Source organism: Lissotriton helveticus, chromosome 4_1 (genome assembly GCF_964261635.1).
Source record: "Lissotriton helveticus chromosome 4_1, aLisHel1.1, whole genome shotgun sequence".
Lineage (NCBI taxonomy): Eukaryota > Metazoa > Chordata > Amphibia > Caudata > Salamandridae > Lissotriton > Lissotriton helveticus.
In genome coordinates, this window is record NC_136063.1 from 435756523 (window position 1) to 435774019 (window position 17497).

Below are 17497 nucleotides of genomic sequence, written 5' to 3' on the forward strand. Positions count from 1 at the left end.
ATGGTTTAATTAGATTGTTGATTTGGCTGGTGGATTAGGATGGCGTATTTATCGTTTGGATTTTGTTTTGGAGGATGTATTTCTGTTGCGTATCTTGAGGGTGGATTTGGAGGGTGGATTCGGCTGTTAGTTTATTAGGGTGGATTAGGAGTCTGGATTTCTATGTTGGAGTTAGAGTGTGGATTAGGATGGTTTATTTCTATTCTTCCTTTGGATCCTGGATTTAGATGGTTGTTCTATAGTGTGGATTTGGATGGTGGATTTGTAACGTGTGTGCAGGTGCCTTTATATGATGTAGAGGGTGTTATGTTGCCGGTGTGTGTGTGAGATGTAATGAGTCTGAGGGCGTGTGAGGATGAGTGTGTGGGGAAAGTTTGAGCTATTGGTATTGTAAATGACACATGTGTGCACTGTGAGTGAGGGCTGTGTGTACAGTGAGTGAGGGCTGTGTGTACAGTGAGTGAGGGCTGTGTGTACAGTGAGTGAGGGCTGTGTGTACAGTGAGTGAGGGCTGTGTGCACTGAGTGAGGGCTGTGTGCACTGAGTGAGGGCTGTGTGCACTGAGTGAGGGCTGTGTGCACTGAGTGAGGGCTGTGTGCACTGAGTGAGGGCTGTGTGCACTGAGTGAGGGCTGTGTGCACAGAGTGAGGGCTGTGTGCACAGAGTGAGGGCTGTGTGCACTGAGTGAGGGGCTGTATGCAATGTAAGTGTTGCTTGTGTGCACTTTGAGTGTTCCCTTGACCCTTCTTTTATTTTTATGGTTGCGCACTACTTTTCCCCCTCCGCAAGGTATTCCCTTAGTAATTATTTATCTTGACGTTTTGTTTATGTAATTAGAGCGTTACGTTTTTTGACGTAGCGTTGCGTTTGGCGTGCGTCAGCTGGGAATTTCCCAGATCTTCTAGAATCTTCGGATGCGGAAGGCGTGTTGTGCTTCCTGTGCTGTTGCTGCCTCATTTGACATGTAAGTGACAACATTTTTTGTGTTTCCCTATGTTTTCGGATTCTATAATTAAATGTGTTTAATTTACTGTTAATTTTCTCTAGTTTGTCTGGTAGTTAGACAAAAAAAATTCGCGAGTGTTTCCGGTTCCTCATCTTTATTTGTTTTCTTTTGTTTTCAGTGTTTAAAATGATGATGTCCTATGTAAATGTTTTTGTGAAATGTTTAAATGCTTATATGCCTGCCATGGACATCTGCAGTGTGACCTATTTGTCTTTAATTCTTAGAGCCCTGATGACAATACTATGGTCAATTTGTGACACAGGCCACTTATTTGTTCTGGTTGTTCATTTATAGAAGTTTGTGGCGTGCCCATGTAACAACCATGCAAAACACTAGTTTACATTGCTATGGTTTTTTTTATTTCTGTAAACGTAGGTATTAATATCATAATTCTATTATCCTGATACGTTGCTAAGAGACAGTAAGCAAGTTAGAATACCCTACCTTGTTGAAAAGAAATTTCCAGTTTAGACAGCGATTTGCAGACAGCCATTCCCATTACGAGTGGCCACCGCTCCTTTCTCTATGTACCTGCTAGTTCGGTTTTGCTAACTTCTGTTTTTTGCTGCCTTCAGGACTCTTTTTAGGCTTATTTGCATGTTTCTGCTGTACAAAATATGTGCCGGATGTTATCTGCATTGTCATAGTGGTTTTTATTTTAATTTTGCTAACACGTTGCTGCAATGGTTTTTATTTTTTGCTAAGGTATGGTTCTCTGCTTTCCTGTAAGCTTTTCCCTCAGCCTCTCTCTAACTCCTAATTGCTAGTCACAGTGTTGTTTTCCTGTTAGCTGTGTGCATTATTGCGAATGTACTCATTAATTACTGTGACTAGCGTGTGAAATTGTGCATTGACGGCCGTTGTTGTGTATGCCTGGTGAAAGCTTGCACTGATGTCTGTTGTTGTGTGTGTGTACATGGTGTGAATGTGCACTGACTGGCGGTGGTGTGCATGCCTGTTTAAATAGTGCAGTGATGGCTGGTGGTGTATCTGTGTGTGTCGGGTGAAATTGTGCACTGATGGCTGGTGATGTGTGTGTGTGTGTGTGTGCCTGTTGCAAGTGTGCGCGTGTGTGTGCGCGTGCGCCTGATGAAACCGTGCATTTACGGCCGGTGTTGTGTATGCCTGGTGAAAGCATGCACTGATGTCTGGTGTTGTGTGTGTGTTCATGGTGAAAATGTGCACTGACGGGCGGTGGTGTGTATGCCTGTTTAAATCTTGCAGTGATGCCTGGTGGTGTTTTCTGTGTTTGCCGCGTGAAATTGTGCACTGATGGCTGGTGAGGTGTGTATGCCTAATGAAATCGTGCACTGATGGCTGGTGGTGTGTGTGTGTGTGTGTGGCCTGAGTAATGTAGTTTGATAAAAAAATAATGGAGCTCCAAGAGCGTGCATGAGAGATGAGAGGAAGGGGGGTGAATGGACGAACATGCATGTGAGAGAGATAGGCTGTGGTGTGCGTGTTTGCGCTAAAGCATGAAACTTGTTTCATATATTTGTATGCAATGACCGAAACTGCAAACTAAAAGTTTGCGCCACACTTTGTACTTGTGTGACTTGTATCACATTTTTGTATTAAATGTCGACTTGTATCACCAAAAAGAATAGCACGCAAGTAATGAAGTCTGTGGCCTGAGTCTTGTGGTTGGCGAGCAAAGACCGTGCCTGAGAGGGAGGGGGTGAGGTGGAGTAGACGAACGTGCAGCTGAGTGATAGGTAGGCTGTGGTGTGCGTGTTAGCATGTTTATCCCTAAAATTTGGGAAAGTTTGAGCGATTGGTATTGTAAATGACACTTTTTTTATGTATGTGTTGGTTTTGAAAATAGCAAAATTAATAGCTTTGTCAGTTACAATGTCAATAGTTTTAACTTTCGCGAATGTGACACCTATAGCATTTGTAATGCAATGTGTGTTGTATTTCCGTGACTTAAATGTATTGATATTACAAATAACAATGACTTTTAATTTTGTAAATAGTGTGGTGGTGGATGCGGTGGTGGTGCATGTGGTGGATGTGGTGGTGGTAGTGGATGTGGTGGTGGTGGATGTGGTGGTGGATGTGGCGGTGGATGTCATGTTGGATGTGGAGGTGATGGTGGATGTGGTGGTGGATGTGGTGGTGATGGCGGATGTGGTGGTGGTGGTGGTAGTGGTGGAAGTGGTGGTGGATGTGTTGGATGTGGTGGTGGATGTGGTGGTGGTTGTGGTGGATGTGGTGGTGGTGGATGTAGTGGTGGTGCATGTGGGGGTGGACGTGGTGGTGGATGTGGCGGTGGATGTGGCGGTGGATGTAGCGGTGGATGTCATGGTGGATGTGGAGATGGATGTGGAGATGGATGTGGAGGTGGATGTGGAGGTGGATGTGGATGTGGTGGTGGATGTGGTGGTGGATGTGGTGGTGGTGGTGGTGGATGCGGTGGATGTGGTGGTGGTGGATGCGGTGGTGGTGGTGGTGGTGGATGGGGTGGTGGTGGTGGGTGTGGTGGTGGTGGATGTAGCGGTGGATGTGGTGGTGGATGTGGTGGTGGATGTTGAGGTGATGGTGGAGGTGGTGGTGGTGGATGCGGTGGATGTGGATGTGGTGGTGGATGTGGTGGTGGATGCGGTGGTGGTGCATGCGGTGGATGTGGCGGTGGATGTCATGGTGGATGTGGAGGTGGATGTCATGGTGGATGTGGAGGTGATGGTGGATGTGGTGGTGGATGTGGTGGTGATGGTGGATGTGGTGGTGGTGGTGGATGCGGTGGTGGTGGTGGATGGGGTGGTGGTGGTGGATATAGTGGTGGTGGTTGTGGTGGATGTGGTGGTGGTGGATGTAGCGGTGGATGTGATGGTGGATGTGGTGGTGGATGTGGTGGTGGATGTGGAGGTGATGGTGGATGTGGTGGTGGTGGTGGATGCGGTGGATGTGGATGTGGTGGTGGATGTGGTGGTGGATGCGGTGGTGGTGCATGCGGTGGATGTGGTGGTGGTGGATGTGGTGGTGGATGTGGAGGTGGATGTGGAGGTGATGGTGGATGTGGTGGTGGTGGATGCGGTGGATGTGGTGGTGGAAGTGGTGGTGGATGTGGTGGTGGATGCAGTGGTGGTGCATGTGGTGGATGTGGTGGTGGTGGATGTGGTGGATGTGGTGGTGGTGGATGTGGTGGTGGTGGATGTTGTGGTGGTGGATGTGGATGTGGTGGTGGATGTGGTGGTGGATGTGGTGGTGGTGGATGCGGTGGTGGTGGATGTGGTGGTGGTAGGTGTGGTGGATGTGGTGGTGGATGCGGTGGTGGTGGATGTGGTGGTGGTGGATGTGGTGGTGGATGTGGCGTTGGATGTCATGGTGGATGTGATGGTGGATGAGGTGGATGTGGTGGTGGATGTGGTGGTGGTGGATGCGGTGGATGTGGGGGTGGATGTGGTGGTGGTGGGTGTGGTGGATGTGGTGGTGGATGTGGTGGTGATGGTGGATGTGGTGGTTGTGGATGTGGTGGTGGTGGATGTGGTGGTGGTGGATGTGGTGGTGGAAGTGGTGGTGGATGTGGATGTGGATATAGCGCATACTTATGGCATGACTAAAAAAAAGCAAGCTGGTTCTGAGACGCTGCGGGCTCTTAACGACTGAGATGAAATCAGCAGCATTCCTGGATTTCTTAAAGTTTGTCGGAGGGGAGGGGGGCCGTGGGCTTTGCAGCACTCATGAGGCGGTTTTATACATTTTGGTTATCCATTCGTTGTGGGCAAGAGATGGGGAGATTACCAGTGATGGAGGGCGCAGACCTTTGCAGCTGTGAGCGCATTCAATTAATGAATGAAAAAAGAAAAGAAGACACGGCCGGCCGGCCGTGAAACTGAAAGCATGGCCGGCCGGCTTGCAGCTGTGAGCGCATTCAATGAATGTAAAAAAGAAAAGAAGACACGGCCGGCCAGCCGTGAAACTGAAAGCATGGCCGGCCGGCTTGCAGCTGTGAGCGCATTCAATTAATGTAAAAAAAAAAGAAAAGAAGACACGGCCGGCCGGCCGTGAAACTGAAAGCATGGCCTTCACGGCCGGCCGTGGAAAAGCCTTTGATGCAGCAGGGGGTAATTAGGGGAGGAGAATGGCTGGGCTGAGTCAGAGCGCAAAGCCTTTGATGCAGCAGGGGGCGGAGCGGGAAGAGCTGCTGGCGGCACCAAGCTGACGATTTGATGCTGTGCACGCGTTTTAACTAATTGCGCTTGCGCATTGAGTTAAAAGTACACGTGCACTGCATCAAATCGCCAGTCTAGGTAAGCTCTGTTTAAGCCCCTATAGTCTCGCTCTGCTCAATGCGCATGCGCATTGACAGGCGAGACCTAAAAAGGGCACACACTGTAAGACCCACACAGAACACAAAACCAGCATTTTACCTGCACCCTACCTGTTGATATCAACGACGCCTACTTATTTTCCAGTCCATTTTTCAAATATCAGCAGTCACATTCAGAAAAGAATTCTCAGGCTGTGACCTTCTTTTACTTCCTGGGCTTATCACCGAACAGAATGTTGTAATACACTTAAGAAAAAAAACTTCACCCGAAACTAAAAACAAATAGCAATTTTAACACAAAGAAATTGAATTTGACCAAAGGTAAAGCCTTTCTAAGCTATGGCACTTGGTTATATGTCAATAAAGTTATGGAGTAATCTTTCACACAGGAAGCAGTAAAAGAAATGTATTAGTTTCTAGCGGATTAAAAAAATCGTTTCTCTACATTGTAAAGAAGTCAAATATTTAATCACATTGTTTTTCAGGTGTGCCAAATTGAAATGGGTTTTCGTGAGAATGAAATACAGCACATGATAACGCACGTTCCAAAGATTCTAACTGGAAACAAGAGGAGGCTGACAGAATTGTTTGACTTTGTTCACAACCACATGGCAATTCCTCATCACTGCATTGCAAAATTCCCTCAGGTAAAGTGAATAATACCGAGTTGTCTTATGGGCTGCGAGTTTACATATTTTCACAGTACGACTGCAGGCTTGACGTCTTGATGCGCTGGATGCTCCCTTGGTGGAAGTGAGCGAGTGCCACAACTAACACATTTGGTAGCAAGCCTACCCCACCTGCTTAGGGGTGAGTGTTCTCTTCAAGCGACCTTGATCAATAACCTCAGAAACAATTGGCTTACATTTGGGGACTTTCAAAAAAATTTTACAGCATTAATCTACAGCCAATTAAAAAGTGTCCAATTAAACGCGATGAGGTTTCCTAATTGTGCATCCAAATAACGTTTATTTGTGTAAGTATTATGTGGCATTGAGTCCTATCACTTGATAATATACAATAACTAAGTGCCATATTACTTGTACCTAGACAAGTTTAAAATTGGAGTAAATCACATTTTCATCTTTAGTGTCTATTGTTTAATAAAAAAATGAGCAAACATGTTTTAAGTCGGGTCATATTACATAAAGAGTTTTTACTCTCTGACAGAGTTCTTACATTTATAATTGAAAAAATGAGCTTTCTCCATTCCCTAGTATGTGCTTAGCAGAAATAGGGAGATGACACCATATTTTACCCTGGCTGAAACCCATAGATTAGATTTGGAGCATCTTGTTGTTCCTTTTCTTATTACACAATGAGCAGAACTTTGAGATTTTATTTTCATGGTATTTTTGCTCTGGCACATGGTATTGCCCTATTGCTGACAGGCCATCATTTATACCATTTAACTCTATCCTAATTTCACAAGTGCAGGATTTTATGATTGACTTGGTTTACATCATCCGGGTATATCCTGTTTAATCAGTGTTGGTCACCAATGACTTTTCAGTATTTCTTGTATATGCATTATGATGGATGCTAATTGCAACATAATTTTTAAGTCATAGTATGGAAATATGTTAACTGTGCCCCTGCTTTTTGACTTGGCCAGCAGCATGGCGGACTAGACATGTCCGACGGGAGCTCCGACAGCCCCGCAAATATCCTATCTCATATCCTGCCTTCATAGCCCCATCAACCCGCAAATTGATAATGAAAGAGGAAACAACACTTATGAGAATGAAATATCGGGGCGAAATCACACAAGGGGAGATCAGCGAGCGGTAGCGAGATCAAGCTCGAACAGTAGGCCGTGACTCCCAATGGCAGCGGCGCACGGAGGACTCCGCTCGTGCTAGAGAGTTGAGCCCGGAAGCGGACACATAGACGGCCACGTTAGCAGTACTCAGTGAAGCGCACAGAGTGGGAAAGTCCACCATACTGGAACACCAGATCACTGCGGGACACAGCAACAGTATCAGGCGGGCAAAAGGACCGGGAATACGCAGTCCCACAGGAGCGACTGTGCAAGCGGGGACCACAGGTGTACCTCCGCCAGAGGACGCTATGAGATCTATGCCCTCGAACGCCAAGCCGTCAGATTGGAAGAGGAACTAGTGCGGGAGACCCGCAGTCCAGCACCGGAAGGAGGGAATCCGAAATCGGCTCACTACAGGCGTCCAAAATTTTGGGCATCCCACGGTAATGGGATCTGATCCGACAATGGAGTGGTGAGACCACAAGTGTCAGAAGCCAATTAACAAAACAGCAGAGCTCCGATCAAGCGTATGCAGGTGACCCATATTCTAACAAAAAATGTCATGGAGGTAACCCTAAGACTCTTGGCAGCAGAAGACAACCATTGGTCAGAACCTAAACTACGTTTTCCCCCCCAGAACTCATTGTTGATTAGGTTGGGAAATGGAATCTTGACTTCAGAACGGCTGACCACGAAGGTGGGGAAAACTTGCAGGAGACACCCAGAAGAGTGTAGGTGACAAGATTCTTGCCACGAAAAGAGGGACCCAGAAGGTTAACCGGGGAGATTACTAAGGCCAGTGACAGCGTGGTGAAAACGGTGGTAGTGTGTTGGTGAACGACACAGAAACCAAACAACTTACCATGAGTTGACACCATTTCAGAGGTCTCAGACTCCGCCCCAGCACCACTCCTCACTAGGAATAAACCGCCTGTCTCGAAGAAGCAATGGAGACGTGGACCCACTTTTATCGTACCCTGGGAATGGAAGAGATGCATACACATGAGACTCAGTGACCCACCACTGGACCTGGAGTCCTGAGAAAACAATACCGGGACAACACCGATATTAAATAGGTGGAAGTCACGACTCCGCTGAAAAAAGACCCAACCCGACCTATCGAAAACAGGGAGGGATAGCCCGAGAATGTGTAGGCGGAAAGACCTCTTCAAGTGACGAGAGACCAGAGGGAAACTGGAGGCTGCACTTAGAGACCAGCCTGAGACAATAAAACACCTGGCAAGGCCAAGAGACACCCACAAGAGACACAGAGGAAGCCGGAATAGATATGCATGCATTTGATGACAAGGGCAGCTGATACACTAATCAGGAAGAAACTGTCCAAGAAAGGGCCCTGGGGTGGGACAAGACCAGGACCGATAGTCCACTTTCTAGCAGCACCCTGACTGCAATTATCCCTAATGGCCAGAGACAAGGAGTAGAAACCACTGATACAGGGGAAAAAGGACACATTTTCAAAAGTTGTTCCCTCCCTCCTCCCTAGAGAAAGCGGGTACCGGAATAGAAATGCCAGACAATGCAATCCTCCTGCAGGTGATGCAATCCTCCAGAGAAGAATTGGAAAATAAAATAGAGGAAGTCCGCACTGATGTTACTGTACTCGGACAAGATCTACGCAACATAGCTTGAAAAGTAATATTAGCAGAACATTGTATATTGGAAGTAAAAGGTGTTACACACACTCTGCGCAAGAAAGTTACTAATCTCTCTGCATCCATGAGGGAGATAGCCTGGAAGGTGGACGACGTGGAAAATCACACATGTAGAAACAACCTACGCTTCATAGGCTTCCCTGAAGGAATTGAAGGAGCGGATGTGGCAACCTTTCTACATAAATGGCTTAAAGACACTCCCAAAAGCACAGTTCTCACCTTGCTTCGTAGTTGAATGTGCCCACAGGATGCCTAACATGAAGCTCTCTTCAGGGACGCCCCCACGGCCGCTACTTGCCCGCTATTGGAATTACCAAGACCTGGACCTGATACTCCACGAAGTGAGGCGAGCAGGAGAAATCCGTCTCGATAACACTAAAATAATGGCGTTCTGGACTGTTGTCGAGAAGTTTGGAAACAAAGGAGAACATTTGACTCTATCAAAGAAAAGCTACGAAATCTCCACATCCAATACATACTCTTTCCAGCAAAACTAAAGATAATTTTCCAGACTAATGCGTTCTTCTTCTTCCAAACACCCGAGGAAGCCTGGAACTGGATAGAAGAATGTCCTCTTATACAGAAATGGAGTGAATCGACAGGAGTTCCTCACTTGGCCGACCCCCCGACACAGTACCCCGACCACAAAGACTGAAACTAAAGCGTGGTTCAAGGTGAATAGGCAAGTTGAGCCAGGGCTCAACTTGCCTATCCTCAGAGGAAAAGAAATGCACCTCAGACTCTGAAAGTTGGCCAATCACAAGTTAAGACAGGGAGGAAAGACCATAAAGGCCGACTAAGATGACAAGCCACTTCTGACCCATCGGATTTAGAACACTCGACGGGAACAGACAGTGATTACCCACTCTTGCAAAAGATTACCCGCCTAGAGGACCTGGAACCTGACACAGCACCAAGAGAAAATCTCCTGCAAGTAACTCACATAGAAAGCGAGGAAGTATGACATAAACAGGCCAGTTGGAAGCCGAAAAGAGGAGTAAGACGTCACTTGCCAGAAGGGTCTGGGTGTCTATTAGTTCGACACACCAATAGTTGAGTTGTTGGTTTTGTATTAAAGAAGAAGGGTGGGGCTACAGGCCTCTCAAGCTTAACCTACAACACAGTTGTCATGTTGAAAGTTTGGGATAGGTGCATGGGAGTGGGAGAGAGTGGGGAAGGAGGGAAGGGATTAAAGGTACTACCAGCGAGGAGGAGCTTCGCGTGCATCCGAGATGGCCGCGTAGGCACAGGGCTCCTGAGGTGCTTCGCTGCCTCCCGCATTTATCCTGGATAATATCCTGATTTGATGGAAGGTCTTTGAAGACACAACCCGGCTGATGTACTAGCAGGTTTTTGGGTCGAAATCGGACACAGGGTCCCTGAGTTTTGCCGTCCTGAACTTTGCGGCCTTCACCATGGAACAGCCTGGACCTTGAGTTGTAGCAGTGCCCAGGTCGTAATTCAACAACAACGGCCTGAGGGGATCAGACCACAGCCTCACTTCACTTTCAGTTTCGTTTCTCCAGTGCACTGTCTCTTATCTGCGGTGTGTCTGTGGATTGAACGAGTTCCGATGCCAGCTCATTGAGCTTCGAGCTAGCGACTGTTTGGCTGTGGACTCACATTGGCTCAACTTCGCCTCCTGTATTCTTGTGTGTGAATTTTGAGGAGCCATTTGGACCAGATCCCAAGCCTCCCTCCGGGGTAGCCGGCTCGCCATGACGGGCAAGCCTGAGAGTGAGAAACGGAAAGTCAAGACCACCACCCGTGGGGGTTCAACCCAGACGAATGTCATGGATCGCTACACACTTTCTAAAGGCTCCCCTGGTGGCGCACCTAAGACCCGGGAGGAGGCTGTCGACGATCCTGCTGCCTTGGCGGAATTAACGTTACAGGACGTGATGGGCGCCATTGCTGGTATTCAGTCTTCTATTGGCCAACAGTATGAAGCCTTGGCTCTGAAGTTGGACATGGTGGCTATTGATGTTAACCTCATTCGAACTGATTTGGCCAAGACGAACGAGAAGGTGAAGTCATTGGACCTAAAGACATCCAGCCTTACCACGGATGTGTCCGACTTGCAAACAGAAGTGCGCAACCTTAGATCTGCTAATGACTTTTTTGCTCGTCGCTTTGAAGATTTTGAAGGCCGTGCACGGCGCAACAACGTGCGTATTATTGGGGTCCCGGAAGATTCTAGTTCACTCGCCACTGATCTTCGAGTGGAGGACCTCATTCTTAATCATCTTGCACCCAAAGGCCTGAGCAAATTCTTTGCCATCGAGCGTGCACACAGAGTGCCAGGGGGACAGGCGAAGCCCGGTTTTCCTCCCCGTCCGATTATTGCACGGATCTTCAATTTTAGAGATCGCGATGCCATTTTGCAGGCGGCACGGACGAGCGGCCCTACGCAGTTCGAGAACGCTGCTGTGAACTTTTATCCGGACTTTTCTCAATCGGTCCAGAAACGACGAATGGGATTTCAAGGGGTGAAACGGCGACTAAGAGACTTGGAACTAAAATACGCTATGTTATTCCCGGCCCGGCTGCGTGTTGAATATGACAATCGAACATTCTTCTTTGTCAGGCCTGAGGAAGCGAGTGATTGGTTGGACACTTTGCCGGCTCGCCGTGCTGGCCAGGAACATGCTGGTGGTGCTGAGGGGGGACTGATGAACCAAGAATGATTATGGTGCCTGTGTCCGGAACACTATTCCACGTGACCAGCTGAGGCTCACTGACTTCTTTGATCATTCCATTCGTATCTTGGAGGGTAGCGGGGCTGGCGGTACCCTTTCCTCCTCTGGGGTTTTCTTTGTGTAGATTAGTTCTTTGTTTATAAGTGTTAGGGCGACAGGCACACTGCAAATTGGGGTGGCTTTTGAGTCGGTGCAGGGGTGCAGGGTGGGGGGGAGTTGTGTTGGGAACCTTGGGGGGAGGGAGGGACATGTTTTGGGATTGTTTGTATTTTCTTTTTCAAGGCAAGGTACTTTCATTATCTTTGACATTGGTGTGATGCTCGTTTTGCGATGGGAGTTCATTGTGGACCTGGATGGGGGGTAGAGGGTTGAGGGTATTATGCTGGAATGTGAATGGGTTGGGTGATCGGATATAGAGAGGGGTGGTTATGCAGCTGTTGCGGCGCCTTTCGCCTGATGTCGTTTTGCTACAAGAGACTCACTCAATAGGAAATACTTGTCACGCTCTTAATAGACAGGGTTATCGTCTTGCTGCCCATTCCGGATTTACATCTAGTTCTAGAGGAGTGGGTATTTTGCTTAGGGTTTCCCTCCCCCTCGAGATTGATTATGTGATCCTTGATGCCAGGGGTCGATATGTTGCACTTGTTGGACGGTGGGAGGGAAAACCAATTTCGTTGGTGTCGGTGTATGTCCCCCCCGGGCTTACAATCCACGACATTTACGGACCTGGTGCGGATGGTTCTGGGTCTCCCGGAGGGTGTTTTGATATTGGGTGGTGATTTTAAATCCGTAATTTCTGGCAGAATAGACCGATATCCGCCCCGAGATCTTCCTGCTGCGCAAGCCTGGTTGGGTGACTTCCTGGAAACGTTGGGACTTATAGATTGTTGGATACTAATGCATCCAGAGCAAACACAGTTTACTTTCCATTCGGGAGCTCATGTTAGTCTTTCTAGATTGGATTATATCCTGATACCGGCTGCCCTGTCCCCCTCGATCGGAGAGATTAGACACTTGGCCCGGGGTATATCAGACCATTCCCCTATTTGGTTTCATTTTAATCTCCGCATCGGCGCGGAAGGGAGGGTAGCCCCGATTAACCCCTGGTATCTTCTTAATCCTAAAACTCGCACTGAATTGATTAAATCATTTGGTCTGTATTTTACTGAAAATGCTGGTTCTGTATCCTCGCCTGTTTCGTTATGGGAAGCTTTTAAGACTGTGATCAGGGGACAGGCATTGTCTTTGGTGGGGTGTGCTAAGAAATGTAAGAATGAGGCAACTGTTCAGCTCGAAACTGAAATCACAGACCTGGAGACTGCATTGGAACGAGGGCGTCTCGAGAAGCATTACATGTCCTCCGCCTTAAACAATTAGAATATAAAACTTTGGTTACTGATGCGGCAAAGACGATGAGTAGGGAACAGCAGGGGCGGCTATATGATGTGGGTGATAAAGCAGGAAAATTGATTGCCTGGCTGGACAGAAGGGAGAGAGCGAGTCGAGTGGTTCCGGTGATTGAGACATGTGGTGGTGTGCGTGTAACGGACCCTGTTGAAATTGTTGAATGCTTTGCTTATTACTTTCGGGAGGTCTATACCTCGGTGTCTGACAGACCCGAGGAGGATTCGCAGTTGTTGCTTCGAGATATAGCACTTCCATGTTTGTCGGACTCGGATCGTGACTATTTGGATGCCACGCCCTCTGTGGATGAGGTGGCTCTCGCGCTACGCTCCATTCGTTCCGGCAAGGCTCTGGGTCCCAATGGCCTTCCTGTTGAACTGTATAAATTACGCCCTGATACTCTTGCTCCCTATCTCCGTGATATGTTTTTGGCTGCGCGAAACAGTGGCTCCCTCCCCAGAGATCAGCGTCTTGGCGACTATTGTGGTGATCCATAAGTAGGGTAAACCACGGGATCGCTGCTCGTCTTATAGACCTATTTTGCTCTTAAATGCGGAGCCCAAGATCCTCGCCAAACTGCTTGCTAATCGTTTGATTACGGTCATTGGCGACCTGATTCATCCGGATCAATCGGGTTTTATCCCGCACCGTAACACGGCATTGAATCTGCGACGTTTGCATGGTGTTCTCGCGAGGGCCCCGACGCTGCGTGAACCAGCCATCTTGGCGGCCTTGGACGCCACGATGGCCTTTGATACAATCGAATGGTCTTATCTTTGGGCGGTACTCGCCAAATTTGGATTTGGCGCTGGTTTTATTGGTTGGGTCAAACTCCTGTATGAAACGCCACTGGCACAGGTGGTGGTTAATGGCCGTGTCTCCGTACCTTTTACTCTTGGGAGGTGCACGCGGCAGGGTTGTCAGTTGTCCCCGCTCCTCTTTGCTCTGGCGTTGGAGCCACTCGCCGCTTGGCTACGGTGGGAACCTTCGCTGACAGGTATACGCTGGACGCCGGAATTCGAAGATCGCATTTCCTTATACGCGGATGATATTTTATTATACCTTACATCTCCCCAAAAATCGCTCAACGTATTGTTTGACGTACTTAACTCCTTCGGGAAGAACTCGGGCCTTATCATTAATTGGTCGAAATCCTACGTTTATGTACTTGCGGGGGATGTCCCTCGTTTGCCGTGGGGCTGTCCCATCCAGTTATCGCTAGTCTGGCTTTAAGTACTTGGGTGTGTTTATCTCGTTGGATCCGGCGGTTCGCTATGAACGTAATTTACTCCCCCCACTCCAAAGGTTGCGCTCCGATGTAGCGTGTTGGCGTAAATTACCGCTATCTCCCCTAGGGCGTGCGGCCCTTTTTAAAATGATGTCCTTACTGCGGTTCCTATACGCACTTCAGAATAGTTTTGATGTCATCCCGTCGAAATATTTTCGGGAAGTAGAATCGTTGCAGAGGCAATTAATATGGGACGGACGTTCATGCATTGCTCTTCCAAAATTGACACTTCCCTGGTATGATGGCGGTATAGCGCTCCCGGATATTCGTAGGTATTATTGGGCCTCCCACCTTGCCGCCATCAACCACGGGATGTATGGCCCGCCGTTGAATCCAGCATTTGAAATGGATAAGTGGCTGCTACCGGGTGGTGATTACTACAGGGCACTATATTCGGGACCCTCCCGTTCACAACTCTCGGGACCTACCGCTATAACCGTGCGGGTATGGCATAGCGCAATGGCGGCTATGGGCTGGAGTGATAAATTAACTGGTGCAACTCCGCTCTATGCCTCTGCGAAGTTGGGTGGCCTATGGCAGACGAAGGGATTTGACAAATGGGACATGATCGGTATTAGTAAAGTGCGTGATCTCTGGGTTAAAGGAGGGGTGAAGGCCTTCTCGGATCTGCAAATAGAGTATAAGCTGAGTGACAGGGAAACATGTTGTTATGTCCAGGTGCGCCATGCTCTGAACTCTGTGTTGCCAGTGGGTAGTGATATTCCGGATTCCTCCCCCCTCGAAGATCGTGTACTAGACGGTTATGTGCCAGACAGTACTATCTCGCTGTTCTATAAGAAAATGATTAATGACCGATCGAGTCTGCTCGATCGCCTTCGTGAAGCCTGGATTGCTGATGGTATTGAACTGGATGATGAGGACTGGCAGTCCGCGATCTCCTCTCCCAGGGAAGTGGTGATTCCGGCCCGCCTCAGTCTGGTCCAACTCAAGATCCTCCACAGAATCTATGTCACCGGTCCCCGTCTGATCCATATGGGCTATTCCACGGATGGCATGTGTAGGCGTGGGTGTGGTCTCCTTGGCACCTATTTCCATATCATATGGGAATGCCCTGAGGTGGTGCGATTTTGGAAACGTATACATGAGGTGATGGATGAAGTAACGGGTGTTGTGATGATGCCGGAAGCCCGACAATGTTTATTGAATGTGTGGGGTCCGAATGATTATGACGTGTCACAGCTTCGGAGGGTGACTCTGGCCAATATGGTTGCGAAGAGGGATATTGCACAGTTGTGGGGGTCCCCGAGGCCGCCTACAGTGACTGCTTGGAAAGAGAGTCTGGACTGGTGCATGTTCAGAGAGAAGACAGTGTATATGGCAAGAGGCAGGCCCAAAAAATGGGGGAAGATTTGGAACCCGTGGAACTCATACCGTGGAGATATCTGTACGCCCCCACTCACTGCTATTCCTAGTCCTTCCCAGTCGCCCTGACCTACATTCCTTCTAGCTGTGGTATATTGTGCTGTTTATATGCAATTTTACCTTTGGCGCCCTCCCCTCATCTGTATTCAAAGAATCTTTTCTCCTGTGATTATGTATCTCCCGTTCTCTTTGAGCGCAGACCTAATGGCTGTATTATTACTGTATTGCCTTGATTGTATGTTTGATGTGTTGTTTCCTTTTGTTTTATATAATAAAAAGTTTAAAAAAAAAAAAAGGTACTACCAGCTTGAAGAAACAGGAGGGAGTCAGTTTTGGGTATGTTATAGAACAAATAGACATCGGTACAGCGTACAGAGACAAATCCGCACTTTAGACATCGCACATACAAGAACCGTGACAGAACCGACACAACAATCAGAAAATTAGAAAGGGTACTCTGTAATCACGTGGATTGCAACGCCTGGGCCATAAAATTAAGAGGAGGCTAGTGGTCAATTGTTTTAAGAGACTGAAACCAGATATAGTCTTCATCCAAGAAACGCACCTCAGGGGCATCCATTGCATCATCCTTCTTACATGCGGGATTCTCATCGGGATCTAGGGGGAGGGAGCGTTGCCATCCTAATTAAAAAGACAAGACCCTTTTGTATACATAAAACCTGGGCAGACCCCAATGGCACATTCACTGCAGTACAGGGCACTTGGGGAAGACGGTAACTCACCCTGGCCAGTGTATACGCATCCCCAAGGCTGCAACAGCAGACCCTGGATAAGGTGGCGGAGATCCTACTGGACTCTGACTCCTCCGTCCACATAGTAGGAGGAGACTTTAATGATGTAGTGGATCCTTTTATGGACCGTAGGAGCATGAGAACCGATCACAGGGGACCACACCACTGGCCAGAATCATACAGACTTTAGGCCTGACTGACCTCTGCTGTCAACACCACCCCTTAGACTACACCTACTCCTACTTCTCAGGAGCTCACAAAGCCCTCTCCAGATTGGACTACCTTCTGGGTCCGGCAGGGGAAATAGGTACGGTCGTTAAAGCAGACTACCTAGCCTGGGGCCTGTCCGACCACTCCCCCTGTGGCTCCAAGTCAGAGGACGACCCCGAAAAACATGCAATAGTTGGAGGCTCAATGCCTGGGGCCTCAGAGACGCAGACATTAGGAAAGGCTCAGACCTATATTTCCACAAAAACCAGGGGGCAGTGGTCTTATGGGAGGCTTTCAAACCTGTACTTAGAGACAGGGCACCAAGTACAATAGCCTATAAGAGAAAAAAAGCGATTCAAGAGGTTGAAGCCCTTGAAAATCGGCTCCTAGAGCTGGAAAGAGGCGTAGGCCCAGACACAGACCAGTACCTTTTACAACAGATATAAGTCACATGCAGGGAATCAGGCGCTAGCCCGCCAAGAGGCAAAATCACTTATCCTGGCCACACACCATCGCATGTACGAGACTGAAGATAGGGCCGGGATACTACTTACGTGGCTTGGCAGGAATAAGAGAGAAACCAGGTGGGTGTCTGCCATACATAAAGGGGACAAAATGCTAACCACAATGCAAGATATTGCATGTACGAGACTGGAGATAGGGCCGAGAGACTGCTGGTGGGGCTTGGCAGGAAGAAGAGAGAAACCAGGTGAGTGTCTGCCATACATAAAGGGGACCAAATACGAACGACAGCGCAAGATATAGCAGATGCATTTGCGAGCAACTATACAGATCTATATAGAGCCAGAACCTTGGCAGAAGATCTCTAGCTTTATCTTAGCACGATTAACCTTCCCTCCCTGTCCCAAAAAAAAAGACGACCCTGGAAGAAGTGGTGACAGCAGTGGGTAGATAAAATCCGGAAAGACCCCAGAGCCCAATGGGCCACCAGCGGAATTCTTCAAGATGAACTCTAGCCTACTAAGCCCATACCTATTGCAAATGGTCCTGGAAGCACAAACTGAGGGCATACTTCCACCAGAT

General features: G+C 48.2%; 1 protein-coding gene across 1 annotated transcript in view; it reads left to right on the forward strand.

Moving 5' to 3' along the window:
- MTERF3 (mitochondrial transcription termination factor 3) overlaps window positions 1–17497 on the forward strand; it is a 233996-nt gene that overhangs the window by 191138 nt on the left and 25361 nt on the right. The window contains exon 8 of the mRNA XM_078687000.1: window positions 5765–5926. Within this exon, the coding sequence (XP_078543126.1) occupies window positions 5765–5926 (162 nt within the window). The remainder of the gene's footprint in view (window positions 1–5764; window positions 5927–17497) is intronic.